The sequence below is a fragment of the Macaca nemestrina genome, chromosome 19 (assembly GCF_043159975.1).
Source record: "Macaca nemestrina isolate mMacNem1 chromosome 19, mMacNem.hap1, whole genome shotgun sequence".
NCBI classification, from domain to species: domain Eukaryota; kingdom Metazoa; phylum Chordata; class Mammalia; order Primates; family Cercopithecidae; genus Macaca; species Macaca nemestrina.
Window position 1 is genome coordinate 45,597,843 of NC_092143.1, and position 21,540 is coordinate 45,619,382.

The following is a 21,540-nucleotide window of genomic DNA, read 5'->3' on the forward strand; positions in this document are numbered from 1 at the left end:
AATTTGTGTTGTTGGATTTTTTTTTGAGGGGGGAGGGGTGGTGAGGGAGAAAGTAGTATTAAAAATAAAATTTAAAGGCAGCTGAGCAATTTGAATTTCAAAACACGGAATCAGCATCCTGCAATGGTATTTAGAGATTGGTGGTATTAATGAGGATGGTAATGATTTAATCAGGATAATTATACTTTCAGGCTCAACATCCTTCTTAATCATTTTTGAATTTCTGCCTAGTGTAATGTTCCACACCCGTTTTAAGAGGAAATGCCAAGTAATAAGAGATAATTGTGTATTGAGGGAGGGGGTGGCATTTCAAGGAGATCGCATCCAGCCCCCCTCTTTCTTCCTCACACACCCACTCCCCCTCACCCCCATGGCTAGGCTGGCCTGAGATAGGGGATACTGCCGCTTAAATAGCAATGCCTTCCTCAGATGGAGACAGGAAATGGTTAAGAGGGTGTCACAATACAGCTAAATGCGGAGGCAGAAGGGTCACAGCGCACACAGCAGCGAGTTGACCATTCACTGAGCTACACAATGAAGAAAAAAAAAGATTTGATAAATGCAGAATGTCATCATTCTATCATCACACAAAAAACTGCGGTTCAAACAGGCCTAAGGGGGCCAAGCTTGCCTTTTAGGTTCTGGGGAGAGGCGCGGGGCTGGGGACAGCTGGGCTGGATAAAATAGGGCTGGGCTTTCCTTTTCTTGCCCAATCGGGCCCCTGGGGCGCACTAAAGCGCTGGCCCTGCGACCCCACCCCCCACCCCGACTTGGTAGAGGAGCCCTGGTCGGCCAAGGGAAGACATCATTCTGTGTGTGAGGGAGTGGGGAGAGGGGGAGGAGGGCCTGAGCCAGCAGGGATTTAAGCAGACGTGGAGTGGGAGAGGATAGAAGAAACATTTCCAAGACGAGAAATGTGAGTCCAGAGGCAGAATACAAAAAAGAAAAAAAATGAATCTAAATGCATCTCGGATTTGCTTGGGAGGTGGGAATTTTTTATTAAAAGAAAATGAAAGAAATGTGGAGTGGAGGTGGGGAGAAGAGGGGAAAATCAAGCTATTGTTGTAGCAGAATGTGAGGGAGAGGGGATGTGGGGAAAGGGGACCGTGCAAACACACCCCATTTATCACAGTTAAAAACAAAGCCCGCGCCGGCCCGCTGCTTTGTCAACCGCTGCCCGGGGCAAAGGCCTGGCGTGGGGGCAGCTTCCCACCTCATCCTCACACACAGCGCAACACCCAAGGGCCGGACGCCCCGCTCCGGCCGGGCCCAGAGGGGCACAGCAGCGCAGGTCTGACTCTCCGAGGCGCGCGCACACACACTCGCACACATGTACACACACTCACATACATACACACACACACACACACACACGCCCAAGCATCTTGAACCCGTGGATGCAACTGTCATACAAAGATAGTTGCGGGGGGCGGGGTGAGCAGGGCAATAGCACAAGGGCGATACACAAAAAGGGTTAAAGGGGAAAAAAGGATGGGATGGAAAATCGTGCAAGTGCCCAGGAGAGGGTGGGGGGCTGGGGTATGGGATAGGGCAGAGACCCAGGTCCCAGCTAGCCAGCCATCGGTACTAATTACCAAAAAATTACCAAACACACATAACACAAAACACACATATACCTCAAAAAAAGCAAACCACTGAAAACCAAGCATGCTCTCGCGCCCGCTCTCTCTCATACACACACACACACACACACACACACACACACACACACACACGGTCATGTATCTTTCTCCTTTCGATCATACAGGGCTAGGTATTAGGGGAAGGGGCTGTGATTTGGGGGAACCACGTCCGCCGCAAAGAATAAAAAATGGGGCTGGGGAGGAAGGGACCCAAATTCGCCAAACCCTAACTTCACTACAAAAGCTCCCACGAGGGCGGCCGCCCCCACCCTCGGGGGTCCCCCTAAAAGGGGGTGGGGGGAAGCCACCGCTCGCCCTGCGTCCTCGCGGGTGTGCCCTGAGCCCCCGGCCGCCCGCGGCGCCCGCCCCCGCCCCGGTGCCTGCGGCGATACACGCTCCGAAGCAGACCCCGAAAAGAAAAAGCGATACCTCTGTTTCGCACAGAGCCAAACACTGGAAGCACGAGATAGCCGACGTGGACCAGGACCATCCTGGCTCCTCGCGCGGCGGCGGCGGCGGCGGCGGCGGCTGCGCGCGGGCCCTTTGTGGCGCGGCTCCGGGGCGCGGGCGCGGGCGGCGGCGGGGCTGCGGGAGCCGCCGGGGCGGGAGGCGGAGCGCGGGGCGCGGGCGGCGGTGGGGCGGCGGCTGGCGGGGAGACAGATGGCCCATGGAAAGACTCCCTTCCCGGCCCCTCTCGACATTCAAAGGCGCTGGGGCCGCAGCTGCCGCCACACAAAGGCGCGCGCAGCCAATGGGAGCGGAGCGCAGCGCGGCGCGGCCTCGCCGGAACCGCGGGGGACAGCGGGGACCGCGGGCGCGCGGGTGGCGGGGGGAGGGAGCGGTGACGGCTGGAAGGGGGCGGGCGGCCAATCGCCGCGGCCCGCTGCGGGGCGAGAGGGAGGGGTCAGCCCCACGGGACGCGTGGAGCCCAGCGCGGGTGCCTGGCCTCCCGCGGGCCGGAGCGCGCGCGCGTGAAGCGCCCCTGCACAGACATGGGCGGCGTGAACACGGAACGTGCACACATGGAGAGGGACGTGCACTCAGACATGTGGAGGTGCGTTCGTTAGTGCAGAGACACGGGCACGAGCGCCCTTAGTGCACACGACCCTGAGGTCCCTGCACACCGCGCACGGGTCACTCGGGGACGTGCGCTCGGAGGCTGGCGCACGTGTAGAGCCTGACTGCGGGCACAAGGGAAGCTGGAATGCGAACAAGCAGCCGCAAACAGGACCCAGGCACTGTCACACAGATATGCACACACCAAACGCCTTGTTAACGCAGGACACGTGCCAAGAACGCATTCTCAGAGACACACAGAGGGGACACAGGATGCAGACACAGGTTAGACATACACGGTCCCCAGGTTCTCTGCCTGGCGCACCGCGTCGTTGCTCTTGGAGAGCACAAAGCTCACAATAATTATTTGCTGAATTGAAATTCACTCATTGACTGAGGTCTTTGCCAACAGTCTACACAGAGGCACACTGCCCAGAAAACCCAGGGCCACTCATCTACCTTTTGCCCTGATCTGAGACAGGTACACCCAGCCATGTGCACAGACACGCCCACTTCCACAGTCAGCCGGCAGATATGTAACATCAGGCTCTGCGGCTCTTGCAAATTCACACGTGGAGGCACGGCCACCGTGTCACATGTGCCCTGTGACAGTCCAGCTGGGGACAAGCAAGACCCAATCAAAGAGCCTTCACCGCAAGCCTTGTTGCCAGGAGGACGACTGAGGCGGTGTTCTTGCAAGCTCAGCCAACCTTCTGTGAAAACTCCCAAGGCAACCCTACGCCTCCCATCCGGCTCACAGTCCACACACTAAAGCTAGACAATGCTTCAGTGGCCCACCCACGGGCAAAAAGACAGAGGACATTCCCTACATCGGGACTTGTCTTCAAAACCCAGTGGCTTCTTTATTTAATGAGTATGATAAATAGGAGATGGTAAAAATCACAATATGTGGAGCTGGAAAGAATCTAATACAACCCCAACCTGCCCTCACCTTGGAAAAGGAGGGTCATTCGTTTAATCCATGCTGTGTTAAGTAAGGGCATAGGGATCCAGGGTGATCCAGATCTGCCCAAGATCCCAACTCTTGGAGGCCAGAGAGGGCCTCAGAGATGCAAATGGGCAATCACCATAGAGCCTGGTCCATGCAGAAGTGGGTAGTATGGGAAGCTGGACAAACAGGGCACCTTGGAGGGGCACCCAGCCCAGTGGGTGGCAGGGGGAGGAGTTGAAGTTGACTCCAGGAAAGTGACTTCTAAGGCTTTTGAGACTTGAAGAATAAGGAATGGGATAAGTGAGATGAGGCAATGGACAGGACAGCAAAGGGAAAACCACAGCCTGGCTTTACCGAGACAGCTACCACATTCTCAGTGGCAAGGGCAGAACCCAGGGTGCACCATTCTCTCTCCCACAAGCACCTGGATCCCTCAGGCCTGAGCTCTCTTTCCCACCCTAAACTCTGGCTGCCCCTAGAGAACTCAGGGATGAAGACAGCCAGTGGCAAGTCTCCCAGCAACAGTCCAAGTCTCACCCTAGGCAATTTTTTTCAACCCACTTCTGCCACCAGCTCTTTCCTTTTTTCATTATCTGATAAATAAACACAATGCCACCACTAATTGAAATCTGAAAAAAAATGAAAGGACTTTAACAAGCACCTAACTACTCGAATATTTTCCTGTTCTATTTCAGGCTTGGCCAATATGCATATATATCATAGTTGTCATCATAATCTACATATTTTTCATCCTGCTTTTTAAACTTAACATTTTATCAGAAACATTTTCCTGTCCTTTTACGTAGCCATTGTAATTATCACTTCAAATGTTTTTATATATTCCAACAAGTGAATGAAATTACTTAATCATACCTTATTCTAGGGCACTTAATTTGCTCCCAGTGTTCCATTATTACAGATCATACAATAAACTTCATGCATATGGCATCTCATTTTGGTTGAACTATAAATGTAGAATAAACTTCTAGGATTGACATTCATGAATTGACAAATATGGAAAACTTTATGGCTTTTGCCACAAATTGCTTTGTAAAAAGTTAAAACTCATTGTCAGTACTATCAGCAGTATGTATATGGTATGCCAATTTCTCTGTGCAACCTTGCTAGTTTTGGGTGGGCATTCTTTTCTAAAAATCTTACTTCGTACCAGAGCAGCTTGCAAAAGCTTATGATTACCCAATCTGACGTTGACAGGAAGGTGGGTAGGGTTCAAGCTCTGGAATCAGATTGCCTGACTTCACATTCTGCCTCTGACACTTAGTGGCTCAGGCAAATTATTTAACCCCTCTAGGCCTTGGTTTCAACATCTGTAAAATGGGCTTGATGATAGCAACCTTCTTGGTGGGGTTCTTGTGAGAACCAGATGAGTTAATATTTGTAGAGTACACAGAATCGGGCCTGGCTGTTCGGCTCTTCGTTGTCTCCCTTCACTTCACCATCTCTCCTTGCTCACCACCTCTTGCTATCCAATTGCTATTTATGATTGCCTAGTTAATGCAGTTAGTGTAAATTATGCTATAGCATGGAACATCCCTCAGGCAAAGGCAATCATCAAAGAACAGACCAGCAATGCAAACCAAGGGAAATCTATGAGTCCACCTAATAATTGCATCCTTCACATTCGCACATCAGAGAAACGTGACAGACAGATGCCTGCATTTGTCAGTACACCAACATACAAACACAGGCATGAGCCTCCTGCTAAGAAGGAATTTTTGTGGATTAGGAGGAGGAATTTCATTTTCAATGAAACCTTGTCAACTACCTAACATTTCTCAGCCCCAATACACCCAACTGTGTAATGGGGATTAGCACAACCCCTGCCAGACCTACCTTATAGGTTTATTTTGAGGATTCAGTGAGAAAGTAGGTAAAGAATCTGAAAAAACACACACACACACACACACACAAACAGAATTCTAGACACGTAAATACAGTGATGTCTCCAGAATGAAAGTCGATTATTGTCTTACCCATCTCTTGTTTTTCAGATGAGGAAGCTAAAGCTCAGAAGGTTGTAAACAAGGTCACAGACACTCAATGGGTGAGCTAAAACTTGAATCCATATTTCCTAGCACATAGCCTAGTCTTGCTTCTACTTTCTGTTTCCATCAGGCTGGGATGACTGTTTTCCACTCTCCCTCCCATTAGCTAAAGTCCATAGAAGTACAATAAAGCAGATTTCTGGAGTAGAAAGATTTGTAGAAATATTCCATTCTTCGGGGTTTTTTTCCTTTGTATGTTCCGCACCCCGTCAATCCCCGCCAAAATCAATACCTAGTGCATGTTTGTGGCATAGCATGTAAGGCTCAAGAAGTATAAAAAAATGAAAGTGAAGGTTGATCTATAATTCCTAATCCAAAATGGAAAAACATGGCCTTAGAGGATGGAGAAAGCGCTGTCACTTTGGTCTCTGACCCACACTTCGAATCCCCACTCTCTTTTGGCTCCACTATGGCCACCTTCAAAAAGATTTCTATAGATCATCATGTTTCTGGGGCCCAGAAGTATCTGTTTTAAGAACAGCTCTTTTGGAGCTCAACATTACATGTAGGTTATGACCACATTGTCCTTTAGTCAACAAATGAAACAAACTCACCACATCAGTCATGTAGATAACAAAAATGTTCAAGAATGATGACAGCATTCCTGCTCTTCTCCATGTTGTGTTGACATCAAGTTGACACAGCTTTCAAAAGCTGTGCAAAACAGCTATGCGTCAATCAGTGAACCCCCTGGGACTGGTGTCATGACAGCCCTGTGTTGAATGTGGCAGGGATTCTAGATGCAGCCTGCTGCAAAAAGAGGCATGGCCTCAGGCACTGATGGCTGCTGGGGAGCCAGGGCATAAACACAAGAAAGTAAAGAGTAATCAGGTCGGGCTGCCCATAACCAAAGATGATGGTGAGTCAGACAGAAGTCAAGGTAGGCCTGAATACTCAGGAAATCCTTTGGATGGATCAGGGGAGGTGAGAATCCTAAAGTGTGGGTCTATTTTGAACAGGCTAAGAAAATGGGAGTGGCATTGAGTCAAGGAGGCAAAATATGAACAAAGGCCCAGAATTAAAAGCAGAAGGAGAAAGAGAAGGAACTGGATCCAGGCGTGGTGCCTCATGCCTGTAATCCCAACACTTTGGGAGGCCGAGGCGGGCGGATCACGTGAGGTCAGGAGTTTGAGACCAGCCTGGCCAACATGGTGAAACCCCGACTCTACTAAAAATACAAAAATTAGCCAGGTGTGGTGGCGCATGCCTGTAATCTCAGCTGGTGGGGAGGCCGAGGCAGGAGAATTGCCTGTACCCGGGAAGCGGAGGTTGCAGTGAGCCAAGATGGTACTACTGTACTCCAGTCTGGGCAACAGAGTGAGACTCCATCTCAAAAAAAAAAGAAAAAGAAGGAAAAGGAACTGGAAAAGGTGGAAGTGGAGGGGAAGGGGAAGAGAAGGAGGAGGAGAATAGGAGAAAGAGAGAGAGAGAGAAGAGAAGCAGCACCTTGGAATGAATGTGCTATATAGGAAGGAGCTCAATGTACTTGTGCCGAATTGGGAACCTGGGTCATGGAAAGTGTGGGAACAGTGAGGACTGCACCATTTACTCACATGTTCACTGCACAGTCACTGAACAGAGCCCTCTGCATCAGGAAGTGCAAGGGATACAAGATAAGATGAATGAAACCACTTCAACCCTCAAACAGTATGGGCCAACAGGAAATGAAGCAGGTACCGGGGTCCACAATCCCCTTCTCCAATGTAATTGGGAAATTATCTGAGCACCCGGCTGCCCAGGTTAAATCCCAGCTGAAGATCCCAGACTCCCTGGCAGTGAGGGGGCGTTACATGATTAAGTCCTGGGGACAGGAATGAAGACAGGAACATTGTGGGATGGCTTTCATAGAAGATAAAGTTCGCTTGGAGGATGCTAGAAATTGGTAAATAAAGAGAAAGAATCAAGCATGTGTCCTGTCTTTCCCATACAAGCTCTATTATTTTAAGATAATGAAATGTTTAATGAGAGAAATTTCTTTTTATAGAAGTATTGGCAAATAAATAAAAAATGATATCATGAGTATGTCATCTTGATGAAATACAAGTTCTAGGCAATGACCATTAATGGCTGCTAATATCAGCAAAAGAGAGACAATGGGCCATGATGCGTTTCTGATAGAACACACCACCACCCATGTGGTGGTCTTTCCAGAAAATGAAACCTGAGCCTGATGAAAGCTCCAGATCTAATTTCCAACTGTTAGGAAGCACAGGAAACAAAGAAATGTAGTAAAAGATACCACTGGAATGTAATCTGCAAAATTCAGATTGAGGAAACTCTACAGGACAAACCAACCATTTTCTTCAAAAACCAGATTAACAGGTGCGAAAAGGAGATGGAGGGGGAGCCTACAGAGACATAAGGGATCTATCAACCAAATGCAGTGTTTAGATTTTCATGAGATGGGATTAGAACAAGTAAACAATAAAAATAATTGGGGGCCAGGTGTGGTGGTTCAAGCCTATAATCACAGCACTTTGGGAGGTCAAGGCAGGAGATTGCTCGAGCCTAGGAGTTCGAAGCCAGACTGGGCAACATGATGGAATCCCATCTCTACAAAAAATACAAAAAAACCATTCTGAATGTGGCCAGCTACCCAGGAGGCCGAGGCACCTGAGCCCAGGAGGCCGAGGCTGTAGTGAGCCATGCTCGCTTCACTACACTCCAAATAAATAAATAGTAATTGAGGAAATGCACACTGACTGGATATTAACGATATTAAGGAATTATTGGGGTATTTTTAGGTGGTATAATGATATTATGGTGATGTTCACACAAAAAACCCTTACACAGTCAGTTCTCTTTACCTCCAGGTTCCACATCTAAAGATTCAACCAACTTAACGGTTGAAAATATTTGAAAAAATATATATATACAAATAACAATACAACAATAAAATTAATACAAATTTTAAATTAGTGTCACAACTATTTTCATAACATTTGCATTGCATTAGGTCTCATGACTATAGAGAGGATTTAAAGTATACAGGGAGGTGTGCGTAGGTGATAAACAGATACGTGATTTTATGTAAGGGACTTGAACATCCTTGGATTCTGGTATCTGCAGGGGTCCTGGAACCAATTCCTCCACAGATACTGAGAGATGACTGTATTTACAGATGCTTTACAGATTATATTAAATGACATCTGGATGGTTCTTCTCTCTTTGAAAAAGGGGAGGGGTCAGTGAGAAGCTGTAGCAATGAAAATAGATTGGCATTGTGTTGATAACTGTGGAAACTAGATGAAGAATACATGAGATAGTTCATTGCATTATTCTCTCTACTTTTGATTATATTTGCAATTTTTTCCAAAAATAAAAGTAAAACAGGCCAGGTGTGGTGGCTCGCGCCTGTAATCCCAGCACTTCAGGAGGCCGAGGTGGGCAGATCACTTCAGGGCAGGAGTTTGAGACCAGCCTGGCCAACATGGTGAAATCCCGTCTCTACTAAACATACAAAAATTAGCCGGTGTGGTGGCGCACACCTGTAATCCCAGCTACTTGAGAGGCTGAGGCTCGGGAATCGCTTGAACCTGGGAGGCAGAGGCTGCAGTGAGCCGAGACTGTGCCATTACACTCTAGCCTGGGCAGCAGAGCGAGACTCTGTCTCAAAAAAAAAAAAAAAAAAAAAAAGTAAAAGAAAGGAAAAAAAAAAAAGTAAAAAAGCTAGCACATATCCTTGCATTCTGCAGGCACACAAAAATATGTTATCCCTGGGTGGGTAAGTTAGGAAGCAGTGCTCTTTCTCACATTTGACACAGACATAGGCCAGGAGTTCAGGCTAGATTCTAGTCCCCACTCACTCCCTTGGACGGTCTCCCCTTTGCCACTGAAGCCCTCCTTGGATGGTCTCCCCTCTGCCACTAAAGTCCTCAGGAACATAGACGGCTCCCACTCACCACACATGACTGTGGTGGACAGTGTATCCCCTTCACAAACTCGATGCAAGAAAAATAAACTCCTGCCTTGTTTAAGCTACTGAGACTTGGGTCTCTGTGTTCATGGCCAAATCTAATCCTAACTGAAGGTAGACGTCATTTGTACCCTAAAACAAGTCATTGAAAATACTGCAGTTCGGGCGTGGTGGCTCACGCCTGTAATCCCAGCACTTTGGGAGGCCGAGGCAGGCAGATCACAAGGTCAGGAGATCGAGACCATCCTGGCTAACACAGTGAAACGCCGTCTCAACTAAAAATACAAAAAATTAGCTGGGTATGGTGGCGGGCGCCTGTAGTCCCAGCTACTTGGGAGGCTGAGGCAGGAGAACGGCATGAACTTGGGAGGCAGAGCTTGCAGTGAGCCAAGATAGCACCATTGCACTCCAGCTTGGGCGACAGGGCAAGGGCAAGACTCCGTCTCAAAAAAAAAAAAAAAAGAAAAAAGGAAAAGAAAAAGAAAAGGAAAATACTGCAGAGCGGATTAGACAAGGATAGAGCATGTCTAGTCAGATGGATGCATTAGCGATTGCGACCAACCTATTACATCATTAATAATTATCAAGTGGCAGTGGCACACAACAGTAAGCATTTATTCTCCCTGAGTTGCAGGCTGGCCAGCTCCGAGGCGGCTACGGCTGTTGTTTCTCATGGCATCTGTGCATTGCCGCGTGGTTCTGGTCCACGTCTTTCATCCTTTTTCCGCCGGCCAGGACATGTCCTTCTCCTGCAGTGGCAAGTGGACACCTGCAAAGCCTCTTTGGACATGCCCAAAGGGACAGCGCACACGGAGACCCACGGTGAGTTAAGGAAACATGAGTGGATTAATGTGATGGGAACAGAGAGTGTGTGTGGGCATGCCTGGTGAAGAAACCAGAAGGTTCTTTGGTACGCAGTGGGGAGCACCGGGGGGTTTTGAGCATCAGAGTGAAGCGTCAGGGAAAGTAATCTACCGTGTAAGCACACCATGAACAAAGGTGGCAGTAGATTCTAGGGGTGGGAAATCAGATGGGATTGAAAGTCAGGCTTAGGAATGGCACATTGATCCTGAATGCAGGGCCAAGGAGGAACCGATGACATGCCTGTTCTGTTTTTTGTTTTTGTTCTGCTGCTTTGTTTTAGAGACAGAGTCTCGTTCTGTCACCCAGGCTGGACTGCAGTGGCTTGATCATGGTTCACTGCAGCCTCAATCTCCCAGCCTCAAGTGATCCTCCCACTTCAGTCTCCTACGTAATTGGAACTATACAGGTGCACCACAGCGCCCAGCTAATTAAAAAAAAAAAAATTCTTTTGTATTGTAGAGATAGGGTCTCACTATGTTGCCCAGGCTGTTCTCCAACTCCTGGCCTCAAGTAATCCTTCCACCTCGGCCTCCTGAAGTACTGAGATTACAGACATGAGCCACCACATTCAATCAACACCTGACCTTTTTAACCAGGGAAAAGAATGTTCTACAGGCACTCTTCTCCTTATGATGACGTTAAGATTTCAGTGGTGGTCTCTAATCCAGTTGTTCTTAAATCCAAATCGACGCCATTCAAAGGAATCACATATACTCATCTCTGAAAAGCTAAACTTTCCTCTTAATCCTTTTGTAGTTATCTGATTCTAACTTCTACTGACTTTTCCACATGCTCTCTGATTTTGCTCTTATTGGACATGAGACAGTTTCATATATTCATAAATCAACTCAAATATAGGGCTCACCACGGTAAACCTGCAATTGGGGAATGCTGCCAAGGTGTCTCAGGGAGTGCTAGCAGGCCCCGTTATCTATTCCTCACTTCTTTCTGGATAATACAGTCTCTGACTTTTAGTTCAGCATATGGCCACCTGGATTGAAGACTACATTTCCCAGATTCCTTTGCAGTCAGACGTGATTAATTCTGAGCAATGGGATGTAAGCAGAAGTTCATGTGTGATTCCCAGGAAGTGTTCTTTAATGCAAAGAGGTGTGCCTTTCTCCACCTCTTTATCATTTGTACTAACTGGAAGATGGATTGCAGGGCTGGACTGGAACAGCCATGTAGGACTGGAGGAAAGTACACCCTGAAGATGGTCAGGAAGCTCCTTTGAGAGAGGCTGGTTACTGGATGATTTCATGAAGCCACTCTACCAGCCCCAGACAGCCTCCTTATGACTTCTTTGAAATGGGAAAGAATTAGATGGCAGTCTCACTGAAGCTGTTGTTATTTTGCAACTTTTTCTCACTCTCTCCTACTTGCAGTCAGGTGTAAAATCATCACATGACCACTGATTACTCCCCAGGCGGGCAAAGACAGAGATGACATGTTTTGGTTGTGATGCAAGATTTTGTTCAGGTTTACGGAATTGGGTAAGTTGTGTGCATAAGAAGAAGCACCGCTTTAATGCACAAGGAGAGGCAAGCAGGAAGAGGAAGCAGGGGGAAGTGGCCCCAATGTGTTCACTGAATGCTAAGAGCAGCTGAAGAAACCAGGTGTGACAGATGTGGTGGTTTAGGCTTTCCCTGCAGGCAAGGGAGACATCATGACCTCGCTTCATTCCTTATTTCTTCATTTTCCCTCAGTGACTCCCTCCTTGGTGGGGGAGGCAGGTGAAGTGTAGAAATCCACAGAGAGAGCCGGGCACAGTAGCTCATGCCTATAATCCGGGCACTTTGGGAGGCCTAGGCGGGAGAATTACCTGAGGTCGGGAGTTTGAGACCAGCCTGACCAACATGGAGAAACCCCATCTCTACTAAAAATACAAAATTAGCAGGGCATGGCGGCACATGCCTGTAATCCCAGCTACTCGGGATGCTGAGGCAGGAGAATCGCTTGAACCTGGGAGGTGGAGGTTGCGGTGAGCCGAGATCGCACCATTGCACCCCAGCCTGGGCAACAGGAGCAAAATTCCATCTCAAAAAAGAAAAAAAAAATCCACCAAGAGTGCAGGGCAGTCCCTGGATGCAGGTCCTTACGGGGCTGGTTCTCACACTTCAGTGTGCCTAAGAATCCTATGGAGAACTTGTTTAAAAGATAGATCCTGGCTGTGTGCAGTGGCTGGTGCCTGTAACCCCGGAACTTTGGGGGACCCAGGTGGGAGGAAGGCTTGAGACCAGGAATTCAAGACCAGCCTGAGCAATGTAGCAAGACCTCATCTCTACAAAAGTAAAAAATTAGCCAGGTGTAGTGATGCATGTCTGTAGTCTCAGCTACTTGGGAGGCTGAGGTGGGAGGATTGCCTGAGCCCAGGAGTTTGAGGCTGCAATGAGCTGTGATTGCACCACTGCACTTCAGCCTGGGCAGAGTGACAGAGCGAGACCCTGTCTCAAAGACAAAAAATAAAAATAAATAAAAGGTAGATCCCCCAGGTCCCAGTCCCTGAGATTCTGACCCAGAGAGGCCAAGGGCAGGGCTGAGGAACCTGCATTTAAGCAAGGATGACCTCTTGGCAAGTGAATCTCATGCAGGTGGTCGGAGGCCCCTCTTTGAAAAACATGGCTCTGAGATCTAGCTGGCCAGCCCCTGAGGCTGGGTGGCCCTATGCTTGCTTTGCTCTCCACTGAACACCCGGCGCCCTGCATGCTGCTGACCAGGGGCTGCTCACTGCCCCTCTATTAGCACCGAGGAGCCACTGTGCGTTCTTGAGCAAAAGTGTGACCTAAAGAACGCTTCCACTTCTCCCAGTTCTGCTGCCCTGGAGCCTGCTGAGGGAGAACAAAAGAAATGTCTAATCCTATGAGAACTGAGGATTTTCTTTTTCAAAAAAAAAATCAGGTTCTCAGGCCAGCATTTTGATAGTGTTGTGGCTTAGCCTCCTTTCTGACTTTGCAGCTGGTGTCTGACTCCTGCAGTGAACTCTGTGCTTAGTATTAGGTGACTCGTTCTTTTGGAGACAGGTCCTGAGATGTTGGCCTGAGACCTGGGGGGAGGGCCCTTGCAGAGCTCCACACCAGCACCGCTCTGTCCCATGTCTTCGTGCTTCCTCACCTGCTGCTCACCAACCCTCCCTGCGGCAGCACAGCAGCTCAGCTTGTCCTCCTCTCACTGTTGAGGAAACTGAGGCTCCAAGAGGTTGGGATACTTTATCCAAGTTGAGGCTGCAAAGTTGGCATTTGGGCACACACCCGGGTGTGCCTCCCAGCCCTGGTGGCTCCGTTAGGAGAGATGTGATGCACATTGTTTGCATAGTGTTGCTTTTTGTCCCAACCCCCAGAAGCGAGGCTGGCCACACACCTAGCTAGAGGTATGGGCCTCACCTTCTAGTGGAATTTGAGTGGCCCGGGATTCCCACTGATGTCCTCAGCAGTCTCCCCAAATCAGGCACAGTGCCTTAAAATGCCACCATCCCCATCCTTTGGGTTAAGGTATTGTTTAAAATGTGCCCTTAGGAAAAGCAATAAGCTTTCATGTAAATTTACGCAGAAGCACCTGTCTGACCTGTCCGCCCTCTGGAAACTGAGTCTTCTCACAGCTCAGGAAACACAGGCACAGCCCTCCTTAGCATAGGTACTGAGGCGCTGAATTTCCCTCCCTTTTGTCCCTCTCTCCCCTCCTGGGTCCCCTGCCCTCCAGTGAAATCTGAGAGTGTGCCTCTCTGGGTAGTCACAGTGCCTTGGGTCAAACACCACAGACTCTGCAGATAGAGTTTCAGGTTTGGGCCAGGCAGAAGGGGTAGATTTGAGAGGCCTTCAGAGTCCCAGGGAAGGCCACTGCTGATTTATAAGGCTGGTCCTGGGGACTTGAGGGAGAGAGGCTGAGGGCAGAAGTGGGGCCTCTATGGGTCCAAAGAGGGGTGGGGAGAGGTCAGAGGTCAGCCAGACCTCCTAGGGATGTCACCCTGCAAGGCAGATGTGGTCCAGGCTTCAGCCAACAATGTGTTCAGGCTGCATCATTAGAGATGAATTGATGGTTGATTACCAATAATAACCTCTCCAAAGCAAAGCCAGATGGGGAATGAATTTAATGAGGAGGGAAATGAGCTGACAGCAGCTTCATGGGGGGCCTTGGATCAGGGACTTTCAGAACCAGAAGGGACTATTTACAAAGTCCAGTCCATCCGCTGACTCAGGAAGAGAATCCTGATAGAAGCATCACCCCCAAGGGATTATTCAGCCTTTGCAAGCCTTCCAGTGGCAAAGGGCTCCCTACTCATGGCTGCCTTTCTGGGTCCCACCTCTCCACCTGTAAATTCAGGGCTTTCTCCAGACCGTCCCTGCCTGCTCCCAGTCTCTGACCCTTAGATTCTTTCACCCAGAGGACCTTAACTGTAGTTACGACAGTCATGGCTAAAGGGACAGTCTGAAGTGCCTTGTCAAAGGTTGATAGGTGGGGAATTCCTCCTGGATGCTTCTAAACAAGGTTTTGCTCGTGAGTCCTGAATCCCTGCACAGGCCAAGGGGGTCAGAAGATCAGGAGACACCTGGAGATGACCTGAGACGACAGCAAGCAGGGGACAAGCAGTCATTTCCTTGCAGACTGCACATGGGGCACAGTCTGGCAGCCCCAGGATAGACAGGGCAGCAGAGGTGGGGCTTTGTGGGTGTGATTGTCCAGCAGAGCACTTGTCTGGTGTGCCTTTTATTTGAAAGTTCTCCTTTCACCACGGTGACCCCACTCCCTATGGTCATACTCCCCTCTGAGGCTCACAGATCCCATTACTCACCCGCACCTGAAGGCATCTGAATTTGCCCTTCCTGCCTGTTCGCCCCTGTACCAGGACACCCCTCCAGCTTAGCACTGCCCATGGCTTGACCCCTGCTCACCCTGGGCTCACCCACCCTCCTGGCTCCCAGCATGAGACTAAGCTCGCCATGGTTATGATTTCGCATGGTTTTTTGTTTGTTTGTTTGTTTGTTTTTTGTATGTTTGTTTGTTTTTGAGACACAGTCTCACTCTGTCACCCAGGCTGTAGTACAGTGGCACGATCTCGGCTCACTGCAACCTCCGTCTCCCGGGTTCAAGCGATTCTCCTGCCTCAGCCTCCCAAGTAGCTGGGACTATAGGCGCACGCCAATATGCCTGGCTAATTTTTGTATTTTTAGTAAAGATGGAGTTTCACCATGTTGGCCAAGCTGGTTTGGATCTCCTGACCTCAGGTGATCCCTTGCCTCCGCCACCCAAAGTGCTGGGATTCCAGGCGAGAGCCACCGCACCCGGCTGGCATGGTTTCTTAGATCCCTTCATCTGTCCTGCTTCCTGGAGGCCCAGGTTCTACAATGCCTGATGGAAGGTGCCACATCTCAACCTGGGCAAAATTTGAGCCTGACTACCTCGTTTTGTTTTATTGATAAATACAAAACACACATAACATAAAATCTATCATTTTAACCATTTTAAGTGTACAGTCACATCAAGGACATTCACATTAAGTACATTAGCAATGTTGCATAACCATCACCACAATTTCCAGAACTTTCATCCCCCCAAACAGAAACCCCCAATCCATGAAGCACCCCATTCTCCACTCCCCCAGTGCCTGGTAACCTCTAATCTACTTTCTATCAATGTGCCTGTTCTAGGTACTTCCTATAAGTGGAGTCATAAAATATTTGTAGTTTTATGTCTGGTTGATTTCACTTGGCATGATGTCTTCAAAGTTCATCCACGTCGTAGCATGTGTCAGAATTTCATTCCTTTTTAATGGCTGAATATCATCCCATTGTGTGTATATACCCACTTGGTCTAACCATTCATTCATCCACTGATGAACACTCGAGAATATCATCCCGTTGTGTGTATATACCCACTTGGTTTATTCATCCACTGATGAACACTCAAGGTGTTTCTACCTTTTGGCTATTGTGAATAGTACTACATAATAACTGAGGTACAAATATCTGTTTGAGTCCCAGTATCCTGTTCTTTTGGCTATATGTCTAAGAGAGGAATTGCTGGGTCATATGTTTAACTTTTTGAGAAACCAAACAGTTTTCCTGAGCCTTGCTCTTAAATCCAGGTAAAATATTAGCCCCATTGTGAAGCGTTTAGTCCCCAGCTCTCTCCCCTTCTCCTAAGTCAAAATCCATCTAGCCCTCCTCTGTGCTCCAAGGCCACCTGTGTGCATGATGAATACAGCTCCTATCACTTGGTCTCTGGTCATCTGCTTACTGGTGTCCATGCTACAAGGGCCCTGGAGGCAGGGATAGCGTCTTGTCTGGTCTCGCATCCCAGAGCCTAGTGCAGTGGTTGCTCATGATAGGCCCCATAAATGATGACATGAACCCACATTCGTTTGAATGGGTGATCTGTTGCTCACTCACTCACTACTTAACTGATTGACCAACTGGCTAAACTAATACAGCACTTCTCCCTGTTCTCTGCCAAATTATGCCCTTTTCTTCTTGGCTGCAAAAGGGGTGCTCATGACCTGTCTACCTGTGAAGTGCTTAAGTGTGGGGTAAAGGATTTGATACTCACTAGCCATGTTGCCATGGGAAAGTTTTCTAAGCTCTCAGAGCCTCAGTGTCTTCATCTGCACAGTGGGGTTAATAATATGACCTACAGCAGAAGGCTGGTGTGCAGGTGAAGTGTTAAGTGCTTAACACAGTGCTCGGCCACAGCAATGCTCCACACGTGTTAACTAGCAGTCAGAGCATCAGGAGAATCCTGCTTAATCTCTTTCTGGTTGATGCCTCCCACATCTTCCTAGTTAGATTTTGGATTTCAAATCCAGAACCTAAGTCAGTACCTGGCACACAGTAGGTACTCAATAAATATTGAATGAATAAATTGCTAGTTTATCGTCAACTCCAGTGAGCCATAGCTTTCTTTCCAGTAGCCAGAACAATTTGAGACCAGTAACATGTTCTGGGAGTGTTATTAGTCAGGCTGTTTTCACCTGTAATGAAGAGAAAATATTATTAATGAAGGCTTAAACCACGAGTTCGTTTATTATTGACTTGGCATGTCCTGCATTTGGAGTAGGTATGATATTCGATGAGTTTAGAGGCTCAACAATGTAATCAAGGCTCCATGGTCTTTTCATTTTTTCACTCCTCAAACCACAGTATACGGGCTTCCATTTTCTAGTTTATTGCATTGTTGCTGCAAGATGGTTGCCCAGCTCATGAATCCATACCCTCACATCATAGTGATCGGCAAGAGGGAAAGGAAGAGAGGAAAGGCTTCTGTGTGTCTCTCTTTTTTATCAGAAAGGAAAATTTCCCCTAGAAATTGCAGCACACACCACACCATTCCCTAGCCTATAGGCATATCCTATTGGCCAGACGTGGGTGACATACTCATGCCAGTGGGGGTCTGGAGGGCTCTTCTCTGCAGAAGATAAAGCAGAGAATGAATCAGTGCCCTAACCCCCACCAAGTCCTCCGTAACTCAGCCTTCAAAAGACTGGCACCATATTTTTATCCTTCAGACAGGACATCAGAAGATAATTCCCCAGGCATTTCACCACCCAAAAGGAAAAACCTGAAGACATCGACCCAGGAGTTTCCCAAAAAAGGGCCCACCGGGATCACCTTACACTGAAGCTCAAAGTTGATGTGCCCTGCTCACCTACTCAGAGTCTCCAATTTGCATTTTGGTTCCTTCCCATCCACCACTATGTTTAATTACAAGGAGATGACCAAGGGTTATCGGACTTCCTAGAAAAGCCTCTAATAAGGAAGACAGAGATCACACAACTTGGAGGCAGCAGAGACGAAGCAGGAAGAAGAAGAAAAAAATGCTTAAAGATCATTAATATCTCCAGAGAAATAAGAGAAGATGTCACGTATCAAGAACAGAATGTTATTTTAAGAAGAACATTGAGAGAACAAAAAAAAAAGAGTTCTTGGAAATCAAAAACATGAGAGCAGGCACATGAAATTCAATAGAAGAGGTGGAAGATTAACTTGGGGAAATCTCCCAGAAAGTAGAGCAAAGAGTCAAAGACATGGAAAACGAGGAGTTCTAGCAGGAGAAACAGGAGAGAGCAAGAGGAGAACACACAAAACAGAGATGATGAAATCCTTCTCAAAATACTTCCAGAATATTTCCTGATCTGGAAGAATATGAGTTTCAGAACTGTTGTGAAAATGGGTTCTTCGGGGTCTTCATCTCTTGCATGCACCAGGATTCAAGGAGAATTTCACAGCATCCCACATTAAGCAGTAAGAAATGGTCTTTACTGGAGAAAGAGAAGACAAGGCCAAGGGTTGTAGGAAAAGCCATGAAGACAAGGGATGGGAACCCCTGAGGTTTCCCTCATTCCACAGAGGGTGCTGCTGGGGTGCAGTGTGCTTCTGGTTCTAGGAAAGGACCCCATCTTCACTGTGGATTTCACTTTTATATCCCCCTTTACAGGAACTGTAATAAAATTGCCTTGTCTTGGGAGTAATAATGGACTTCTGGGCATCGGGCAGTCTGGATCCAGGGTACCTGATGTTTGTCGTTGTTGGTAACCAGCTGCCCAGCATCTGGAGGCCTTGGAGTCTGTGGGAGCTTGTAGGCCCAGGATCCCATTGGGGGACAAGTTTGGGGAAGGAAGATGTTGGTCCTGTAGGAAGTAGAGCTTAGCTCCTCCTACTGAGAGATGCGGATCCGAAGTGCAGCCAGCTTATGTCTAGGCAGCCCAGAACAGGCTCGAGGGTCTTTTTAATAATTCTGCTCTCTGCACCATGAACACTAAGTGGCCCACTGAGCTTCCAGCACCGTGGCTGAAAACAGTTCCACTCCAATGACGACCACTGGGAATTTTCGGAACGCACCAAGGACAAGGAGAAGATCCTACCAACTTCCAGGGAGAAAAGTACAGGTTATATATGAGGGGTCAGTGATGCCAACGGACTTCAATGTCTCATCCTCCATACTGGCAGAGAAGAGGATGAAGCAAGACCCTCAATAGTCTAAAGAAACTTAATTTCCACCCCAGAATTCTATATCCACGCAAATTATCAGTCAGGTGGGAGAAGATGTTGTTCAGCCATGCAAAGTCTCCAAAAATTGTCACCCCAATCCTTTCTTAGAGAGCTACTAGAAGTTGTTCACCATTAAAACCAAGGAAGAGAATGCAAGGAACAAAATACACATTAAAGAAGAGCCAAGATAATTTCCAGGAGGGTAGTACAGGGACACTTAAAAGGGGCAGTGGGCAGCCAGTCCAGACCAGTGCAGTCATTATCACGACTCTGCTGCTATGCCACAGTGCTAGACAGATGATACACTTCCAACGCAAGAAAGTAAACCAAGGAAGAGAATGCCATGAGATCCAGGACACACAGGCTCCAACTCAGAGGAAAGGCAAAGGGCATTTTAAGAGTGACAGTGGCTGGGTGCAGTGGCTCATGCCTGTAATCCCAGAACTTTGGGAGGCTGAGGCAGGGCAGATCACAAGGTCAGGAGACCATCCTGACTAACACAGTGAAACCATGTCTCTACTAAAAGTACAAAAAATTAGCCAGGCGTGGTGGTGGGTGCCTGTAGTCCCAGCTACTCGGGATGCTGGGGCAGGAGAATGGAAGGCGGAGCTTGCAGTGAGCCTAGATTGCGCCACTGCACTCCAGCCTGGGCGACAGTGCAAGACTCCATCTCAAAAAAAAAAAAAAAAAAAGAAAAGAAAAGAAAAGAAAAGAAAAAAAGAGTGACAGCAAAAGGAAGTCACAGGTTGACAACTGGATGGCAGGCCTAGAGAAGAGCAAATTCAGATTGGTGGAAAATAAAGTCTCCAGTAGGGACAACTCCAAGGAAAAAAACTGGAAATAACAAGTTACTTTCTATAATTGACTTTATGGAAAAGTATATGGTGGGAAGAATATGCAATGGGTACAAAGAAAGCTAAGCAAATGAAAACAACAAAGAAATTATTAACTTTGGGAAAAACAAAAGCAAAAAAAAGAAAACAACATGTATTACAATACACAGCTGTGAATAAATTTTGCAAAGGCATAATAGCCTAGACCGAATGTTGATTTAAGCAAAAATTGTAAAATAGCTATATCGGAAGGATGGGTGAGAGGAAGGAGAGAGGAGAGAGAAGATTTTTTTGTAAGACCACTAAACCTAATCTATTATAATAAGAAATCAATAGGTAAGACCTATGATTAAGGAATCGAAAGATAGCAGCATAGGCATATTCTTCAAACATATAGAAGTGAGTAATTTCCGGGAGAAACAATGGAGTTTAGTACTTGCCTTTAAGGAAGAAGTGGTATAGTTGGGAAGAGTGGTGCCAGGAACTGTCACATTATATCATAAGCTGCTTAGTACTACTTGGCTTTTTCATTTGTTTTTTGTTTTTTAGAGACAGGATCTCCTGTGTTTTCTAGGCTGCAGTGCAGTGGCACAATCATGGCTCACTGAAGCCTCAGTCTCCTGGGCTCAGGTGATCCTTCCACGTCAGCCTCCCAAGCAGCTGGGACCACAGGTGCATAGGGGTCTCACTATGTTGCCCAGGCTGGCCTTGAACTCCTGGGCTTAAGCGATCCTCTCACCTCGGCCTCACAAAGTACTGGGATTACAGGTGTGAGCCACTGTACCCAGCCTGTTTGGATTTTTTAAATGGGCGTATATATCATCCTGATTTTTATAATTAACTAAATAAAGTACAGCAATATTGAAAGGCAATGACTGAAATTTTTTCAATGTCTGATTTGATTGACTGATGAGCACTGTACAAAGACTTACGAATTTGCTCTTACTTCAGAGCTTTAGGTCTGTGATTCTCCCTAGAGGGGTGAATACTTCCAAGATACACAATAAGCATTTGTGGACTGAAGTAATGAATCAACAGATGAACCAACAAGCTACAACCACCAAAGTCTAAGCATAATGTACTTATGGTACATTATAGTGGAACTCAGGAAGTCCCCTTTCTCTCTAGGAGGTCTTGTGGTCCCAATTCCAGAATAGGGGACAACTAGCACCATGGCACAAGTGCCTGTGTGTATAGGGCCTTGATCTTGGTTAGTTGGACTTCTTTGGTAG

The 21,540-nt window shown here is 47.5% G+C and overlaps 1 protein-coding gene and 1 long non-coding RNA gene across 2 annotated transcripts in view; one reads left to right on the forward strand and one right to left on the reverse strand.

Annotated features, from left to right (window-relative positions):
• Positions 1-2,226, reverse strand: part of ARK2C (arkadia (RNF111) C-terminal like ring finger ubiquitin ligase 2C) — a 128,416-nt gene extending 126,190 nt beyond the window's left edge. The window contains exon 1 of the mRNA XM_011772296.2: positions 2,073-2,226. Coding sequence (XP_011770598.1) covers positions 2,073-2,133 — 61 coding nt within the window. The 5' untranslated portion in view covers positions 2,134-2,226. The remainder of the gene's footprint in view (positions 1-2,072) is intronic.
• LOC105499614 (uncharacterized) lies at positions 841-10,461 on the forward strand. The gene is made up of 3 exons (XR_011616896.1): positions 841-916; positions 5,664-5,716; positions 10,268-10,461. It is a non-coding gene; the product is annotated as an uncharacterized lncRNA (long non-coding RNA).
• Positions 10,462-21,540: the final 11,079 nt, after the last annotated feature.